General features: G+C 55.6%; 1 protein-coding gene across 2 annotated transcripts in view; it reads right to left on the bottom strand.

Annotated features, from left to right (window-relative positions):
* RAB11FIP3 (RAB11 family interacting protein 3) overlaps positions 1-18,403 on the bottom strand; it is a 64,197-nt gene that overhangs the window by 18,865 nt on the left and 26,929 nt on the right. For both annotated transcript variants that reach the window (XM_084537429.1, XM_084537430.1), the window contains exons 3-5: positions 17,004-17,095; positions 3,995-4,182; positions 850-1,023 (exon numbers count right to left, since the gene is read on the bottom strand). In XM_084537429.1, coding sequence (XP_084393555.1) covers positions 850-1,023; positions 3,995-4,182; positions 17,004-17,095 — 454 coding nt within the window. The remainder of the gene's footprint in view (positions 1-849; positions 1,024-3,994; positions 4,183-17,003; positions 17,096-18,403) is intronic.

The following is an 18,403-nucleotide window of genomic DNA, read 5'->3' as shown; positions in this document are numbered from 1 at the left end:
GTAGAAAGAAGGTAAACAGGGAAAATAAAATTAAAAAAAAAAAAAAAAAGTTGTAACAGGTTTGTACTGCTGTGGAAAGTCACACATCACCCCAAAGGGAAAAAAAAGCATCTTCTGGGCTTCAGCATGGGCGTGTGGCAGGCAGGGAGCACTCCTGCCCCGCGCAGACTTGCACTGCCTGGTGGAGGAGCATGTCCCCACGTCACCTGTCGTCACAGGGGCTGCAGGTGTGCGTGACCATTCCAGCTTTCACTTTTTTTCTTACAAAATACAGATTGACCGGTTTGTATCGTCATCCTCAGTCCACCCTGCATGGGCTGGAAAACCCACATGTGCCTGGTTTCAGACCCTAACACGAGGAGTGCAAGAAAACACTTTGGCCTCCTTCCTGCCCCATGAATCCCTCAGGCTGCCTAGAGGAGCAAGGCTGCAGCTGCTTGTGCAAATCCAACCAAGCATCCTATCAAAGCCAAAAGGAAAAAAAAATGAAGCTATCCAACAGGATTGGGGATAAAACTCCATGGCAGTTTTCTCTAGCAGAATGCCGTGCGAGGAGCCACATCCCCAACAGAGAGGGAACGTGGCGTTGTCCCAGACTCAAACTCAGAGAGCTTCCAAGTGCTGCTGGACATTAGCGCCTCTGGATGGGAGGACAGGAACTGTTCAGGAAAATTAAAGGCTGAAGGAGGCAGCTCATCTTCCACTGCTGAGCTGGTTACCCCACTGTATCCAAGCTTTGCCAGGAATCCCCTCTTGCAGCACACCCAAACTCACACCCACAGAGCCTGAGCGAGGACACTAAGCCAGGGAAACTGGGTAAAGCACTGCGAGTGCTGTGCTGAGCATTACCTGGGAGAGAGGAACGAGGAGCTGTTAAAGCTGCTTTCCCCGTTACACAAGCTGTCCGAGAACAAATCTGCTTCATTCCCTTCTCCATAATCCTCGAAGTGCTCCTCTCCGCTAATGACCGTAACGATGGAGTGGCTGAGGTCCGAGCCCAGGGGCAGGTCATGCGGATGGGATCTGTGGGGACAGACAAAGATGTTACGGGGTGACCACTGCAGCAGCCTTTCCGATAGCACACCAAACATCTGCTTCCCAACTCACACTTCTGCCTTACTGTGCCTTGAACAGGGCTGAAGGGGCAGCCCAGGCACCCCCAGGAGGTTTGCAGCCTGTTTTTTCACACCAAATCATTGTTTTTTTTTTTTTTTTTCATGCAAGTTCCCCTGGCAGCTGCAAGGCAGCTCCTGGGATCTCCAGACACGCAGGACAAATCCCAAGGCCGGTGGCCAGCCCTGGCACTGCACAGGCGCAACCAAAAGCACGGCAGAGGCAAAGCCTGGTGTGTCCTGAGCCCGAGCTAAACATGCTCTGAGTTATATGGTTATATGCTCTGAGCCTGCTGCGTGCTGTGTAATCCTACTGAGAGCCTGGTGTGGGGTTTGGTGCTGCTGCCCCCGGTGACACAAACCCCAGTGGTTTAGGGGCGGCTGCCAAGCCCGGCACCGCAAGGGACCTTAACTCAGCCCCTGCAGGGAGGATGCTGCACACACTCGTGGTGATTTGAAGGAATTTTTTAATGGGTTTGTAGCATCGGATCCAGAGGGCTGTGCTGCACCCAGCCAAAACATGCCCAGCATGGGCCCGGGGATGTCCCTTGCTCCGGAGGGGACGCTGCTCGGCACAGGAGACGTCGCTTCTGGCAGTACCTTTGCAGGTGGGCAGTGCTACATACACAGCCCACCAGGGCAGTACGCACCAGAAATCCGGAATTTCCTGCCCAGGACCGCAGAGGTTTTAAAGGGAAGTTTGGGGGAAACACGGAGGGGATTTCTGAGAACCAAGCCTGAAAGCAGCCCGCGTGTCTGTGCCCCACAGGGATGTGCTCTGGGGGGACTAGCACTGCTCGCCTCCCTAAAATTCAATGCTAAAGAAAGGGGAAAAAAGCTTGATTATAAAAAACGATATTTCAGGCTAGACCCCCATCTTCATTAACTTGGAGGGGGAAAACAGACATGGGCATTGAACTGTGATCGTTGTACCAAATTAAAAAAAACAATTACTGATAAGCCATTTATGACAAATGTCTGCAGCATCTCAAGGATTTTCCCTTATCCTGGTAATAAAAACATGTCACCCCTCCAGCCAAAACAGCAGCAGATCTCCCTTTAACCACAGGCAAGCCCAGCATAGCTCCTGCAGCGGGGGGTGGCAGGAGCCCAGTCCCCCACCAGGGAGTGGTGGCACCCAGCACACCCAGACAGCATCAGAAACCGTTCCAGGAATAGAAAGTAGAGGGGATTTTTTTTATTTTTATTATAATTTTTAAACTCACAAGCAGAAGCCAAGCCCAGCTCTCTAAGCAGGGGCTGTGGTTTGACGAGCACCTTGCAGCAGATCTGATCGGGCACCTGGGAGCCCTCAGCCAGGGCTGCCCCGGGCACTAGCATGGGGAGTTGGTGCACACCTACAGGATCCACCACAGCAGTTGCAAGATCCAGAGCCCAGCCAATCTTTACCACACACAACCTAAATAACCACTCCAACCGCCCCACGCGTGTCGAGCTTGAACAGCCGCTGGGAAGCAGGGCTGGAGTTTTGATCCAGCCCTGCTCTGGCTGGATGGCACTTACTGACTGCTCCTGGAAGGCACCTCAGGTCTGATGGCGCTGAAACCAGCCCCCAGCAGCCTGGGATCAGATTGCCAAGTTTTCAGTCTCCAGCCTTCCAGTATTTAAAGCAGGAGTCCAAAAAATTCCAATACGCTTTTGCCTTGAACCTTTGGGTACCTGGAGTCTGCCCACACCTAAGACACCTGGCAATAGACACCACCTGCTTGGACAGAGCACCCAGAGGACACCCAAGGTTAGGTGTGCCTAATTTAACCTAATTAAAAAAAAACAAAAACCCTAAGCAACGCGTTTTGTACCTACAGGCAGGTGAATCCGAGGCACGGCAGTTTCCCAAGAGGACGAGAGCGCACGCAGGCTGCCATGGACCCTCTAGGGACACGCTGCTGGTGGCTGGGGGCTCAGAAAGCGCTTACACCCTGGTACAAGTGCTGCTCGGGCGAGGAGCGCGTGGCTGGCTAATCCCCTCTCTCCTCTGATCCGCAGCACCTCCTCCAGCCAGCACCCTTTCAGCCCCAGCACCACTGCCTGCTCGCATGTCCCCAGATGTGCTTTTGGGGCGGGAGGGAAGCCCCAGGGAGCCCCCTGCTTTCTAAAAGCTCGGGGAGCTGTGAGTGCTCACCACGGCACCGAGCCTGGATGCCACGCTTTTGGCCAAAAATCACCCCACAGGTGTTAGCAGACCTCAAGCGACAGCAGCTCCAGAAGATTCAGCACAGACCCATGCTTTTGGGCCGCTGATAACAAAGCTATTCTCTCCCCTCCTGCCTTCCCAGCATCCTGGTTTCACCCCCAAAACAACTTTCCCTGCAAAATCGAGGAAGCGAGGGGGCCCGGGAGCAGTTTCGCCAGCAGCGGTTCAGACGGGGAAGCAGCTCCCTGTGCTCGGGGCACAAGTTTCAAACTAGTTGTTACAGGAGGTGGCTGCACATCAAAGGGCACGCGCGTGTTTAGGAAAAACAAGAGTACAGCGAGTTCCCCTCCTGACTTGAAAATTACACGTTACGTTTCTGGCTGCAGCGATAGATTAAAAACTGCAGGTATTTCAGGTGTTCGGAGAACTTATTTTAGAAGTTAAAGATGCTAATGAGGGTACAGAAGTTCTCCCAAGGCAAGCAAAGATTAGCTCAAAGAGATTGCCAGGCCACGCTCCAAACCAGCCTACACACGGCGCAGCCTCGTTATTATTCTTCAAGAAGAGCTATTTTGGTCTCGGTGAAGCGGCAAACACTACGAACAAGCCAACCAGTTTTGGCAAGGCAGACTCAGCCCACTCGATTAAATCCTCGGGCTGCGTCTCCCCCGGTCCCTGTCCTCTCCTGTCTGTCCCCCCTCCTGCCCCGCAGCCCCCCGCCACTGACCCATGCTCCGGCTCCTCGATGGGGTCGGTGAACTCCGAGTGCACGGTGGAGTCGATGGCGCTGTCCGTCTCCACCTCGTCGTGCATCTCGTGGTGCACCAGCGTGCTGGTGTCCTCATCCGTGAAGGTTTCGCACTCGCTGTAGGTGCTCTCCGAGCCCATGTACGCGCTGTCGGTCACCTCATTTGCCTGTTACAAGACACAAGAGGGAAAAAGTCGCCCTGTAAGGTGCTGGAGCCACGTGGTTGGGTTGCAGAGCTGGCTGAAGTCCATACGGGACAGCAGTTCTCCAGCATGAGGCATACGCCATGCCCAGGAGCTCTGCCGAGCCACCCCGTGCCTTGGCAGTTGGGTCTCAGAGAGGTTTTGTATTGGGTTTATGGAGTCCCAGAGGGATTACCTGCTGCTCCCTCAGCAGTTCCCATCACCGCTCCTTTCACCCACCCCACTGCTACAAATACACGTTATCAGTTTGAGTTCTCCACACGAACCACCGCTCAAAACCACCAGTCAGCCCTCACAGCACTTTTTCCACCCTGCTGGTAATACGAAGGCACCTCCCATCCCTCAACAGAAAACTCAGCTGCTTCGTAAACCTTTACTATAGCCTCTGGTTTGCACGGCTTGCGCCACCAGTCTGCATCTTCAGGACATGCTTTTTTGGGACTGCACCTTGAATACTTAGCGCCACGTCTCCGTTACCTGCAGCGAGCCAGCAGGCTCCGGGCGCTTGGTTTTCAGGAGCCCACACCACGAGCACAAAGGGCTGGGTTTTCCCAGCCCTGGCACGAGGACAGGCTGCTCCTCCCCGAGCACGGGCGGCGCTGAGCCTCCCACACCCGCGTGTGCAGAGCAGAGCCGTGAGGCCACAAGGGAAAACCTGGCGCGAACAGCGAGGGCTGGTGGCCCAGCACTGCTGGGATTTCCCCAGGTGGTTTCAGAACAAATGAACTCAGTTGTGCCTCTGGGATCTGTCAGTGGGGGCACGGAGCTCCAGCTGGTCCCCTGTCCACGGCAGCAGCACGTTGGAGGCAGGCACTAATGCCCAAGCAAACTCCTCTTCCTCCACCAGAGAGGCACACACGGCAGCAACCAGGGCTTTTTGCAAACACATCCAAGCAAATGGCATCTTTCAGGTGGTCCTTTGGGGATCTGGGACTCAATGAGCCCCGTGGGTCCCTTCCAACTTGGATATTCTGTGATTCTGTGACGTTTCTCAGAGCCCTGCACCACGGAAGGCCAGCAGCTGGGCAGACACCACGCAGATGAACTGGGAGAAGGGAAGCTCGCGCTCGAGCCACCCGCTCCACAACCAGGAGGGCGGCACCAGTTCTTGCCAGCTCAGCACAGACAGACAGACGGCCTCTCGCAGCCACCACCCCCAGGTTAAACATGATGGAAAGCTTTACAGAACCAGAGTCCAAAGTCACCACCCGTGGAAGACGGGGCCAGCCCAGCAAACTCCACCAGACGGCACAGGCTGCTGCAGCAAGCGCTGTCACCAACAGGGGAGGCAGTGGCTTCACCTGCCTCCCACGTGAAAACAAAAGCAATTTGCAGGGTACACCAAGTTTAGGGCAGGTCGGGCTTTGGCATGTGGGACAATGCCGTGTTGTGACACTGTCTGGGGGGACAAAAGCCATCCCCAGCTCACACTGATGCTTTGTGCAGCTCTGCTGTGCGCAGAGCGATGGGAACCCAAGGCAGCCAAGAGGGCCCAAGGGAGGAGAGCAGCCACCAGCATCTGAACATTTACCTGCCTGCTTCAAAAGGCTGCTTTTTGCCTGCTTGAAACAGATTTAAAGCCAAATTGGAAATAACTTCGCTTGCAGACTCCAAAGTAAACTCTTGTGTTTTTAAAGAAATAAACAAATAAACAAACAAAAGAACAAAAACCTTCCTGCTGGAAAGGTTTAAATCCAGACATACATTCAAGTGTATTCAAGAACAAAACAAAGACAACTATCGCAAAACAAACAAACAAGAAAACATGGAAACAAAACAAATCTCCCAACCCACACGCTGATTAAAAACCCACCCTCTGGAGGTTACAGTCGCTGGCCTCCCAGCACAAAGCGTAACAGGGAGCCGAACAGCTCAGCACATCACAACATCCCAATGCCCTTCAATCAAATTATTTATCTACCAAATTGCTTCAAAAATCTTATCGACAGGAAAAAATGGTGCAGACTGGCCGATGAGGGGGCAGCCAGAGGTAGCCACCAGAACAGCACAGACCGCATCCTCCTCCAGCCACACCGTGGACGTGCAGCAATTTTGTTCCTTAAAGGACGACCTGGAACACCATCTGCAAACATTCCCTGTATTTAGCAAAGGAGAAGAATGTGTTTTGCCCTGCCACATCCCACGTGGCGTGCATACAGAAACCAGAAGAGACCAGGACAGAAGTTGCTGCAGCTTCAATCACACGCAGCCAGGCAGGGCCAAAGCGAGGGCCACGGTCCAGGAGCACCTTGAGGAACAACCAGAGTGGCCCTGGCACAACCTGAGCCTGTTTCACAGCCCTGCTGTGTGCCATCACCGCTCACAAGGTCAAAAGAAACGAGCCTGAAGTTTGTTTTTGTCTTATTAAAGGAATTTTAGGAGAATACAGACTGCTACCTCGCTCCTGCATTTCCCTGGAAATAGTGGGTTTTCAAAGGATATTTTAGAAAACAGAAGTAATATTCTTTTTTCTTACAGATTAAAAAAAGTCAAACAAAACACCACCTCTACTCTATGCTTAAAGATTAAATCTTTAAGGAGGGGAGATTTACCAGTCTGTGTGTGTCCCTAGGCCAGCTGTGCTGGGTACCACAAACCATGCGACAGAAGAGATGTCCCCATTTCTGCCAAACTCACAATGTTCTGCACCTCCCTCCAACAGGGCCGGTATGTAATGGCAGTACATTAGCACGTTGGACCTCGATTATTCTCTTTTAATGCTTTTTCAATTTCAAATGCAAGAGCCTTATTAAAGTTAAACCCATGCGGTCAATGAGTTATGAGACAGGTGAAACTTTAAACAAAGTTCTCCTCCTGAGCACGAGCGTGGAGAACTTTGCTTTACATTTTATCACAGATTAAATAATTAAACCTCAAGAAAAGATGCCAGAAGGAGATAGGCAAACAAGCAGACTAGGGGAAGATATTACAGAATGCTTGATAAAGCGAAGCAAAGCAAAACCAAAACCCTATGCCCTGGGCAAAGGTGCAGCCGCAGATCTCAAAGCTCTTTTTATGGCCTCGTGAACAGCTGATTTGTATGCTGACCCCTTAATTCCCACTGCCACATCTCTCTCCTCCAGCCAAGCTTGTTTTTCTGTTCACAGGCAGAAAGTAAGAGCTTTTTTTCAGATAAAAAATCACAACACAGCAGGTCAGGCAATGCCCACTTGGCAAACACATCCATGGGGGGGCTGCACATCCCCACTGCATGCTCAGAAGAGCCCAGTACCACCAGCCACAGCCTATTTTCATTTTTAACCAAATAAAACACCCCCTGAGATGCTTCAGGTCAACCTCAGACCTTAAAATCAGGACGCCCCACCCCAGCCTGAACCGAAACCACGGCTTGACTGTGGTTTGTGCCCTAATGCCCACACGAGGCCCAAGCCCTGTCTGCGGCCATTTTGTCAGAGTCACCCGCACGGGATGGGCAGGGACACGTTAAGGGACCATAAAGCCCCGTCACCACTGACGTGCTCGGTCTGGTAGCCCACAAAGATGGCATGGGGAAGGCAGCTCGAGAGAGGCCTGAGGTGATGAGATGCGGCCACCACCCCCAGAGTCAGCACCGGGCGGCAGCCGGCCACAGGGACGGGCTCTGCCACACCACAGAGGCCACCACCGAAGCCACATGCGAGCCAGCGAGGCCGAACATGCAAAGCTTCCTGCTTCTGTGCCGACTTCAGGGCGCCTGCCAGCTTTGCAGGGCGTTTTGTTCCCTGGAGGATGGGGCTCAGGAGGGCTCTGGGGCTGGCAGCCCCTGTGAGGAGCTTTAGCAGGCGGGGAGCGGAGTGGCGGCACGCGCTCAGGGGTGCTTCTGTGCTTCCAAGCACGACTGTTGGGAAAAAGCACAGCACACCCCAGGCTCGAGGGAGCGTTTGTTTGGCTGCTCTGATCCGTGACGGACAATTTCACCCGAAATACAAGCAAAACCATGAGTGGGGCGGCAGCCGGTCCCTGCCAGCAGCCTCGCCACCCTGCAGCGCCGCTGGCCCTGGCCACAGTGACTAGGAAGCTCGAGGGGGGAGAGGAAAAGGAAAAACAACTCTGTTTTCCCAGCAAGAGTGAGCGTATTTGTGATTCACGCCAGCTCTGAGGGACAGGTGGGGGAGAGGGATGGGTGGCACACAGCACCCTCCAAGGACACACTGTGCTGCTCCCATCCTGTGGCCATGGCCCCCGAGCTGGGAACACTGCTCTGTCCGGAGCCACAGACATGGGGCCAGGGGAAGGAGACCACCAAAAAGAGCCCCCAGGTGCTCGGTGCTGTGTCCTGCCCTGCAGGAGTGGCCTGGCCGCTGACAGTGAGCCCAGCTCAGCTCGTGGTGCTGGGGACAGGCACCTGCCCAGTCACACGATGTGTTTAAATTGGCTTTACACGGATGTAAAGGGGAGAGAGGAGGCAAGTTGTGCTGGCAGTCCACCCTGAAACGCCCTGTGTCAGCTCAGCCCCGTGCACTGGCCACAGGCCAGCAGGAACCTGTCACCCACCAAATAACCCCACACTGGGGACCATCACCAGCAGCAAGGCACCAACCACTTAGCCCCGGTATTTGCCTCTTCCTGCTTATTTGGGCAATACCCACTTTGCAGAGAAGCCAGAGGGTCCTCACTGAGCTTGGGGCAACGACAATGACCCACCCAGCCTGGCACAGCCCCAAAATCAGGTTGACCCGAGCAAAGCAGGTCCAGGGCCACTTGAAAAGCTTTTGAGGCTCCTGCACTCAATGCCAGCTCTCAGGCTGGGCAAGAGAACACCCATCAGGAAACAAACAAACAATCAAACACAAAAATTACAAGATCTGGCACATCCTCCATGCCCGGAAAGCCCGCAGCCGCCGTCCTTCCCAGCCCAGCTCCCCGGGTGGATTGCAGCTACGCAGACACAGCCTGCCCCTTCCTGGCGATGCCAGGGCTTGGAGCGGTCCCCAGGACAGAGATCTGCCTCCTCCAGGACCCCAGCTCCCTCCTTATTTCATGCTAGTGCACAAAACTCACCTGCGGACACATTGCCTCTTTGCCCACGTTGAATCCAGCTCCTGCTGGGCGGGAGGAGGGAAGCGAAGTCCCGGAAAGGCTCGGCGCGAGGTTCACCAACGGAGCAGAGCGCAGGTCGCGGAACAGAGTGCCTTTTGTTCCTGACCTTCCAGCCCCCGCGATAACAATATGTGAGCTAATGCACACTCCCCTGCCGTGTGACTGCAGCCACCCGAGCTATGTGAATACCAAAATAAAAGCACGCCCCACGCGACGGCCAGCCCCGCTCCAGGTGCGCGTGCTTTCTTTCTATGTAAACCTTCCTCCAATTAAGAAGGTTAATTTCGAGGAGGGCCATTCTTGCTACAGAGGCTTCCCAGGCTTATCTCATCTTTCCTGCTGTTCCTGGTGAATATTTAAACATTAAATAACCATCTCCTTCCTTATAACAACAAATAGAAAAGTAAATAATGCCCGTCTTGTTCACTCCAGAGACCAGGAGCGCTTTGCTGCTGATAAGTGATCACCGCCGCAGTGACTCAGAGAGCAATGCAGGGTGGGTGGGGTGGGTGACTGCCACCCCAAAAGGTTGTTGCTTGGCTCAGCAGGGATACCCGGCTACAAACACGCCGCCCCGAGCTCCACCTTGCCCCCACCCAAGCTGCTGCTTCAGCAAACAGCAGAGCCACCGGCACGGTGCTACCCAAGGAAGCGCTCTGGGTCCCCAGGACCCCCCTGTCCCCAAGCATAGGGCATAGGGACAAAGTCCCCATCCCTTGGACCCAGAGGTTTGGGCTGTTCTGTGTATACCCGCACCTGCGATCCCAACAGGGCCTGATTTCTCCATCTCTTTATTTTAGCTGCCTCTCCAAGTCCTCTTCCTTCAGACTGCTCCCTGAGCCAGCACTTGGGGACAGGAACATCTCAGTCGCATGCTGCCCACATGCCATTCCCTGATGGGTTGGGGACTGAACCCCCCCACGACCCACCCCGAGCTTGCCCCCTCTGTCACAGCAGCGATACCCTGACCGAGGAGAGCACCAACACGAGCTTCTTCAGCCAAACGTCCACAAGAGGCACAATGGCACCAGGCCTGCAGGATCTGACCCTTCTGTGGGACCCGCATGCAGCTCCGAACGCACAGAACAAGGAGCTCAGCCCATCCTGGTTCGCTGTCCTGCTCCAGATCAGGAGCACAGCTCACCATTTCTAGCACAGTTTATCTGACAGGTCCCCCAAACCTCCATCCAAAGGTCCTACCTCTCCCCTCGCTCCAAGTGAAGATCCGAGCTTTGCTGCTGATCAGAAAGTCGCTCCCTGGTGTCTAGCCTAACCCTCCCCACTTCAGCTACACCCTCTCTTGCATTGTGCAGGAGATACCAAAAACCCTGCTCCTTCCCCCTACAGAAACTTCCCATCGTTGAACTTTGGTCTCCCTCGGTCACGGGAGCCAGCATAAACGAGCATTTCTTCCCATTACCTCCACAAATCACATTTTCTCCGGGCTATTCTTGCTCCCCTCTGGGACACATCCTTCCTGCAGCACGGTGCCCCAAGCAGGACCTTCTGCTCCGGCAACACCAGCAGGAAGCGCCTTGCTCGATAACCAGGCGACCCTCTGTGCTCAGGGATTTCTGGTACCGAGCACAGCAGCAGCACAGTTATGGTTTAACCCGAGCTCCTGTCCTGGCTCCATCCAGATCTGCCACTTAACCGAGCGGGGTCACAGCCCTTTTGCTCCCTCAGCTCCCCTGCTTGCGCTGTGGGACCTCAGGGGCCTTCCAGCACCTCTGTACCACAATGCAAGGCTCGTCGGGAGGCACCAAGCGCTGCCAGTTTTACTTTGGGAACTCTTACTGAGACAGCTTTGCCTCCTGGAGCTGCCTGATGCGTTCCTGGCCACCCCGAGCCCCGAGCCCCTGCCTCTCTGGGTCCCACGGCCATGCTCGCGGCTCAAGATAAAGCTTCAAGGTCCTTGTTTTCCAAACTCCTTCCACCTTATCTCGCACAAGGCAAACACTACGACTGGGAGCTCTTCCAACCAAGGATATTTCTCACAGCATGCCTGAACTACAGAGACACTCGTGCCCAATTTTCCCACCTCTCATCCCTTACCCTAAGCAGTGCTGAGGTCCGTACACTACATCAGTTTCCTTTCAAGCTGCTTCTTACAAGGTGGTCAGCAGAGACAGATTTTAGAGTTTGATCCAGCAGTTTTAGCAATCACTGTGTTTTCTGTGCCTAATCACTGCAGATAACACCAGCTGTTCGCTTGTTTGCTGTGAACACGAGAGCTCTGCACGACCGGGGCTGCCTTTGCTGCTGCCCTGCGGGGCAGGGAGGCTCCGTGGGCTCCCCTAGGGGATGGATGGACGAGCAGACAAAGCTGCAACCATCGTGTTTCACACTCCTGCAGTTCCAGCCACCCCAGAGATTCTGAGTGCAGCAGCTCTTTATGGCCAAAGCGACGCTAATTCCAGCAAGTGACTTGAAGAGGGTTTGGTGATCACCTTCTGTTCGGACACAATGAGTTTTTGGGGTTCCCATGCACGGGAGCCTGCAGAGGCCGGTCCTACCAGACAGGGAAAGGCAGTGGTAGGAGAAGGGAAAGCCTGAGCTGAGCTGCCACCTCCTGCAAATGCTGCCTGAGGTCAGCAGCCAGCTCAGTGCCGTGGCGGAAGGGAAACAGCTCCTAGGGCAGCCTGCAGTAAGGAAGGGGTGCTCAGAAGGTCCATAGGGCCCAGGAGGAGATAAAACCACCCCCATGTGCCCACTGCGAGGCACAAGCCAAGAGGAGCGGTGGTCGCTGTGCCCGTGAGCTGCTCTTGCAGGCTGTGATTCAGCTACAGCTCCCCCATCACCACCACACAGCTCGGGTCGTGCCAGCCTTCAGTCCCCAGGCAGCCGGAGAAATTCCGCAGCGTGGATTTAAATTGCCTCCCTCTGATTTTTACACCCTTCCAGAAGCATTCAATTCAATTACTCCACATGAAAAGAGATTCCAGCTCCAACAGATGCAACAGTTTGCAGCAACCGCCAGCTCATTTCACTGCAGACAGGGCGGCTGGGATACCCAGGGGCATCCCCCTCCAAAAACTAGACGTGGGACCCCAAAAAGGATCGCAGGACCCCACCGGGGACTGCGTTCCTCCCCAGATCCACTCCAGCTGTGCCGTGAGTTGCTCCTGAACACTGAGCCCAGGGGACAAGCTGGGGATAAGGCTTGCAGGGTGCACGCGTCCGGTGAGCGCCGCTGCTCGCCTGCTTAGCGCTGCTGTCCTGAGAACGCACAGCACCCCTCTGGCGGCTGCGATGCATCCTTCCTCGCTGCTACCACGGGGAGCCCCAGCGACTGCCCAGCAGATGGCAACAGCCCTGCACACCCTGAACAGCATCACACAGCCCTGCACACCCTGCACAGCCTCACACAGCCCTGCACACCATGCACAGCCCCACAAACCCTCACACAGCCCCGCTCCTCCTCTACACCCCTCACCTTCTGCAGTTTCGGCTGCCCCGTTTTGCACATCTCGAGGGCCTTCCTGCCATCAGGCTGGCCCAAATCGCGAGTTGCCATGGCTGAAATGGGTGTTTGTGTTGTTTTATCACACTCCTGGCCCGCCTTTACAGAGCACAGCCTTGCACCGGCTCTGCCTCTCCTCCGACCCACCTAAGGTTACAAATCTCCGTGCCCAGTAACTCTGGCAGCACACCAAATTTTTGTGGTTTGCTTTCATTTTGGGAGAATCGTTCTGTTATCGTCTGATGCTCTGCACTGCTCCGGCGGGCTCAGCTGCCCCCAGGAGACGGGGCAGGTCGGGCAGAGGGCTCTGTCCTGGGCACAGGGCACAGCAGGCATCAAGAAAGCTAACTCCAAATTCACCTTCCCCTCCTCGCAGGGCATTGCAAAGGAGCCCCCGTACCTCGGGAGTGAGTCACCAGCACAGCTTGATGCCGCCCAGCTGGCAAAGGGAGGTGAGGATAACTCCCACCTCCCCGTTAGTCAGCAGCGAGGCTGCACCAGCCCAGCCTGGGGGAAAGACAAAAAGGGCTTGGGTGCCAGTCGGACTCCAAGGTCCTTTTGCACTGCTCTGCAGGGTGGCCAAGCCGCTGGGATTATTGTTAGGTGACGTTTCCCTGCCGGAGCAGAGAGCTGCCTGCAGCCATGGTCAGGCAGGGAGGCACTACGGGGGGCTGCCAGCAGGCACGTGGCCCCACAAGGGGATGAAGGGGATGCTGTCCCTGCCCCGGAGCTGGGCGAGCAAGGGATGAGGTTCCCTCGGCACGCGTGGCAGCACAGCTAGGGATGGCAGGGAGCCCCTGCAGGCACCACTTGCCGAGCAAAACGCCACGTGGCTGCAGGAAGCCAGGCTCCTGCATTTCTGATCCCCTCCGAACTGCTGTCTCAGCAGAGGTACACGACCAGAAATCCTCTCTGGAAACCATTTAAGAGAGGGACTGGAGCTGGCAGGGCACAGCAGGAGCCAGCAGCTCCGTGCTCACTGTGCACAATCCTTCACTCCCGCTGCCTGCCTCTGCGCTGCCCCAGGGCTTACGCTCTGCTCCGACGTGTGCTGGCCCTGCTGGGGACTTCCCCTAACTCCAGAAAGTCCAAGCCTCACCCAAATACAACATAAAAACACCGCGCTCTCCTCCACATCAGTTTTTGCCTACCGCCTCTCTCTCTGTCCCTGCCCTCTCTCCAAGCCGAGCTGATCACATCGGGGCTGGATCCCTGTGCGAAGCGGCAAAGCTCAGACCTCGTCTCCTGCAAGAGGCTTTTCTGCCCTTACTCGAAGGTGCAAGCAGTGGCTCTCCTTCCTCTGCAGGGCAAACGCTCGCTGAGAGACACCAGTGCTGGATCCTCGGGGATTTCTGCAGATGTTCGAGCACCAGCAGAGGGGATGAGTCACCGAGAGGAGCAACCTTATCAACAAAGGGAAGGTATTTTCATTTAGGCTGCTTAAAGCTCTTGTTTACACTTGTTTGAACAAACATTTAGGAGAGGAGCTCTCTGTCAAGGCCTCGGCACTTGGAAGAGCCAAGCACTCGAGCCCTTGTGATTCTCCTCGGCTAAGAGGGACGAGAGCCGAAACCCCAGACACAAGAACCGCGACTGCTCTCAGCGCCTGGCACAGCACCACTCCTCCAGGTCACCTTTAGAAGGTCCACTGACGTGACAGAAGGCCAAAAGCTGGCTGTGCCCCTAGCCCCACCACCCTGCTGAAGCAAGAGGGGCTCACCCGTGGCCCAAAAACCTTCGTGTAGAGGCTGAGAAGGAAGCGGTGGCCTCCAAGAGGCGGTTTAGGTGCCCGGAGGTCCCACGCAGAAGCACATTTTCAAGCCCCACGCTCGCTGTACACCAGCTTGCCAGGTCTGAAACGGGGCCATTCCCATGCGAAACGCTTTTTGGTGATGCGTGGGGGGAGGTTTGTTCAGAGGAAAGGCAACACCTTCACTTTCAGAAGGATTTTTTCCCCCCTCCTCTCTTCCAGGTGGATCCAGGCAAGGCGGAACATGTCCTGGGGACGGCCACTTGCTCCGTTTGCTGTCGTTGCTCTTTGTTCTGTTTGCTGTCTCACCATCTCCACAGCTCCCTGCTGCACCCAGCCGAGCCCAGCCTGCCGCAGGTCCTGCTGGGCTTTGATGCACAGCGATGAAAACCCCTCGGCTGCAGCTCCCAGCAGGATGCCCCCTGCACCGCTCCTCTCACCCTCCCCGACACAGCTCACGCTGCCCAGGGCACGGCTCCGCAGGACAAGGGGAATGAAGTGCACGTTGGGAGCTCAGCGAAACGAGCACAAAAAAACACATGCCCCAAGACACCAGTTTATTTTTACACTCACAGCGCCGGGCGGTATTTCTCGATCATGTTCTCATTTGCTGAAATCTCTACAAAATCCTTGCAGGCTGGAGAGTATTTCGAACCACGTATCCAAGACAACAAGGGTAATTCTTCCCCAGCATATTAAACACAGACACCAACAGAGCTCTGATCTTTTCGAGATTACCCTGATTTCAGCAGCATAATCCATTGCCATCTTTCTGAAAAGGCGATTTCAGGATTCATCACCTTTTTCCTTCGGTTCACCTTGTCGTCGCAAGGAACCAGTGGCCCAGGGGCAGAAGCACTCCATCGCGGCGGGGCACGCACCCGGCTTGTTGGTATTCCTGCCCAGAGCAGCTTGCAGCACTGACGGAGCTCATCTGTGTCAAATTAGCCCTTCGAAAACATCTCTGCTCTGAATCGCAGCGCGATCGTCCCGTGACGTAGGTCTGAGGAGCACAAACCAAAGCCCTTGCCTGCACCAGCGCTGCGACTCGGGGCGTCACAGCCGCTGAACTGCTCAGCGCTCAGCTCGGTGGGTAAAAAAAAGCAAACAGAATAAAACCCATTTGTGACCTCGTGCAGTACAGAGGGAGGAATGTGAAAACCCACGTCCTGTCCTGCCTTCCTGCCCCCCTTCTCTATCCCGCTGTCGCTGGGTAGCTGTAACTATCCCTTACCCCCCAGAAAAAAAGAGAGCGCCAAAATTATCTTACGCCCTCCGCACAAGCCGTAGACGAAGACAACGACAGCACCTCAGCCTATGGAAAAATAATCTCAGATCCAACGTGCCCTGGAAAGCCTTCTGGTGGAGGGAGGCAGGGTCACGAGCTCGTCAGGCCAAGGGAACAAGTGACCCGCTCCGGGTGGCGGTGTCAGCCCGACGCGCTGAGCCCGGGCAGCCAAAGGGCTCAGCAGAAACCGCGCCTGGCCGGGACGTGTGCTGTTGGCACCGGGTGGCAAAGGGACAGCTCTGAGACGTGTCAAGCGATGGACACGTGCTTCTCATGAACAGGGGGAAAGGAAGTTGCCCAGAGCCCAATATATTGTCAGGAAAGTCAAAGGAATAGTTTCAGCCCCGTTATCACGAAGGCCAGGGTAACATATTACGGACTACACAAAGCAAGGACGTGCATTTACATGCAAATCTCAAAGAGCCCTTTTCAAATCACTGTTTCCGCGACAAAAATATAAAACCTAGGGTACCGAGATGAGAGTCAAAACCCGCAGAGGAAAGCTTGAAGAAGGACGAGCAGAAGGAAGCCATTCAGTCCCCCCGGGGGACTCGAGGACCAGCAGGTCCCTGCTCTGAAGGCACGGGCAGCACCTCCTGCTCCAGGCTGTGGGGCACAGCAGCAAGGAGGAAGCTCACAAAGCAAAGCCCCAACCCCACAGACAATGAACGGCAGCCTCCCTTCTAGCCGGGGCTACAGGGCCCTCCTGCAGCGTGCTCCTCTGCTAAGGAGTGCAGGAGGGAACGGAGGGATGGGGACCGCAACGTCAGCAAAGGGAAGGAAGTACAGCACGTAAGCATCCTCGATCAACCCCAAGAACAAAGAGGAAACCTACAATTTGTCTTCTGCTGACCAGATGGTACCAAGTGCCCGCTAGGCCTCAGGGGCAGGCTCCCAGCTGGCTCATCCCAAAACTGGGCTCACGTTCTGCAAGGGCAGCAGCTCCAGCGAGGACACAAACGCAACCACAGCAGGCACACACCCCGCACCCAGGGCACCGCGCTCTGGCACTCTGCAAGCTCAGACAGTGCTAGCAACGAGCAGGTTTTAGCTTGGACACCGCCTTTAAATTAAACAGCACCAAGTGCTCGGTGCCAATTCCCTGGCCCAGTCATCCACAGCTGAAAGGTTTTGTCCCGACCAAGCGTTAAAATCCCCGAGCCGCGGCACAGCGAGCTGCTCCAGGAGCTGCCTCCCGCGGCACAAAGCTGATGCCCACGGGTGTTAGCAGCGTTCGTACTTGCCTCAAACGTGACGAAGTCATCAAATTCATCAGGACAGGCCGGGGCTTCCTCCTCGGGGGTATATCCCATATCATACAGCTGGCTGTCGGGGTCTGCAGAGGGAAAGAAAAACAGAATCACCGAAAGGAAACCCGCACCCCCGAACGAAGGGCAGCTTTGGGAGACGCGGCAGCAGAAGGACAAGAATTTCCTTCTGCACCCACTGGTGCCTTCGGTGTTCGGGAAGGAGCCCTGCCTCCAGGCACCCCACCTCCAGGAGGGGGGAAGGCAATTCGGGTGGCTGCTCCTGGCAGAGGTCCTACGAGGCCCTTTGCTGCTCCCACGGGGCTAACGCCTGGATTCGTCCCCACCCCGCCATGGTCTCCGTTTCTTTTCCTGGTTTCTTCCCTATGTCTGTTTCCTGCATCCCCTTCTTCTTCTTCTCCCAGAAGGCTCTAATCCTGCTGTGGGCAGGGAATACATTAGTTCTGTGTGTGACAGCCAACTACCATGGGAACAGCAGAGAAGGCAGGCGGCACCGAAGCTGTTGTCATCTCCTGCTCCTCCCGTGACCAGCCGCATCAGGAGCCATCCTCACAGGAGGACAGGAAAATAGGAGGTTTTCAAGGAGATTTCTTAAAAAACGCATTCCTCCCACCCCCAAACACATCTGCAACTGAGCGGGTCGGCGTTTCTCCGAGCCCTTCGCCGGAGAGAGCGCGCACAAATTCCCCGTGCTCCCTCAAGCAACAGCTAATGCCTGATCCAGCAGGCGACCTAGATCACAGCCTGGAAACACCAAATCGAGCTCAGAGGCTGCAGTCCCAAAATAAATAGCGGGCTCCAAACCACACGCCTCGGAGCTGCGAGCGCTGAGGCACCGGCTTCGTCTGATGTCAATTGACTTGGCCAGGCAAGGGGCGCCGTAATGCCGGCACTCCCGGGGAGGCTCCGCGATCACACAGGCTTTGTGCATCGCTGCTGGAGGCAGAAGACAGGAGGAGACTTCTGAATCCTTCGGGCTGGTGGCTTCCCAGCGGGCTGGTGGCGTGGCCAGACCCCTTGCAGGCTGGGAGGTGGCTACGAGCTGTGCCTTGGCCAGGCAGCGTGGCCACACGGACAGGAGCGCGCACACAGCCTTCTATCTGTGGTTGGGCCTGATGGCCACCAGCAGTTCGGGGCTGTCAGAAGCCAGCACGGGGCCTGATGCAAGCCCCCAAGCCTGGGAATGGGGCTTTTGGGGCTGGACTGCAAAGCAAAATGAGGAACAAGCCAAATTAGTTTTCCAGAAGCCAGGGTATGCCGACTCGCTCTACAGCAAGCGCACCGCGGGGTGGTGGCCGCAGCAGAAGAAAGGTGCTGGAGTTGGAGCAGGAGTTGGACTCGATGGTCCTTATGAGGTCCCTTCCAACTCGGGATAT

This window comes from Aythya ferina, assembly GCF_964211825.1.
Source record: "Aythya ferina genome assembly, chromosome: 15".
NCBI classification, from domain to species: Eukaryota; Metazoa; Chordata; class Aves; order Anseriformes; family Anatidae; genus Aythya; species Aythya ferina.
This window is presented reverse-complemented; position numbering and strand designations above follow the sequence as displayed.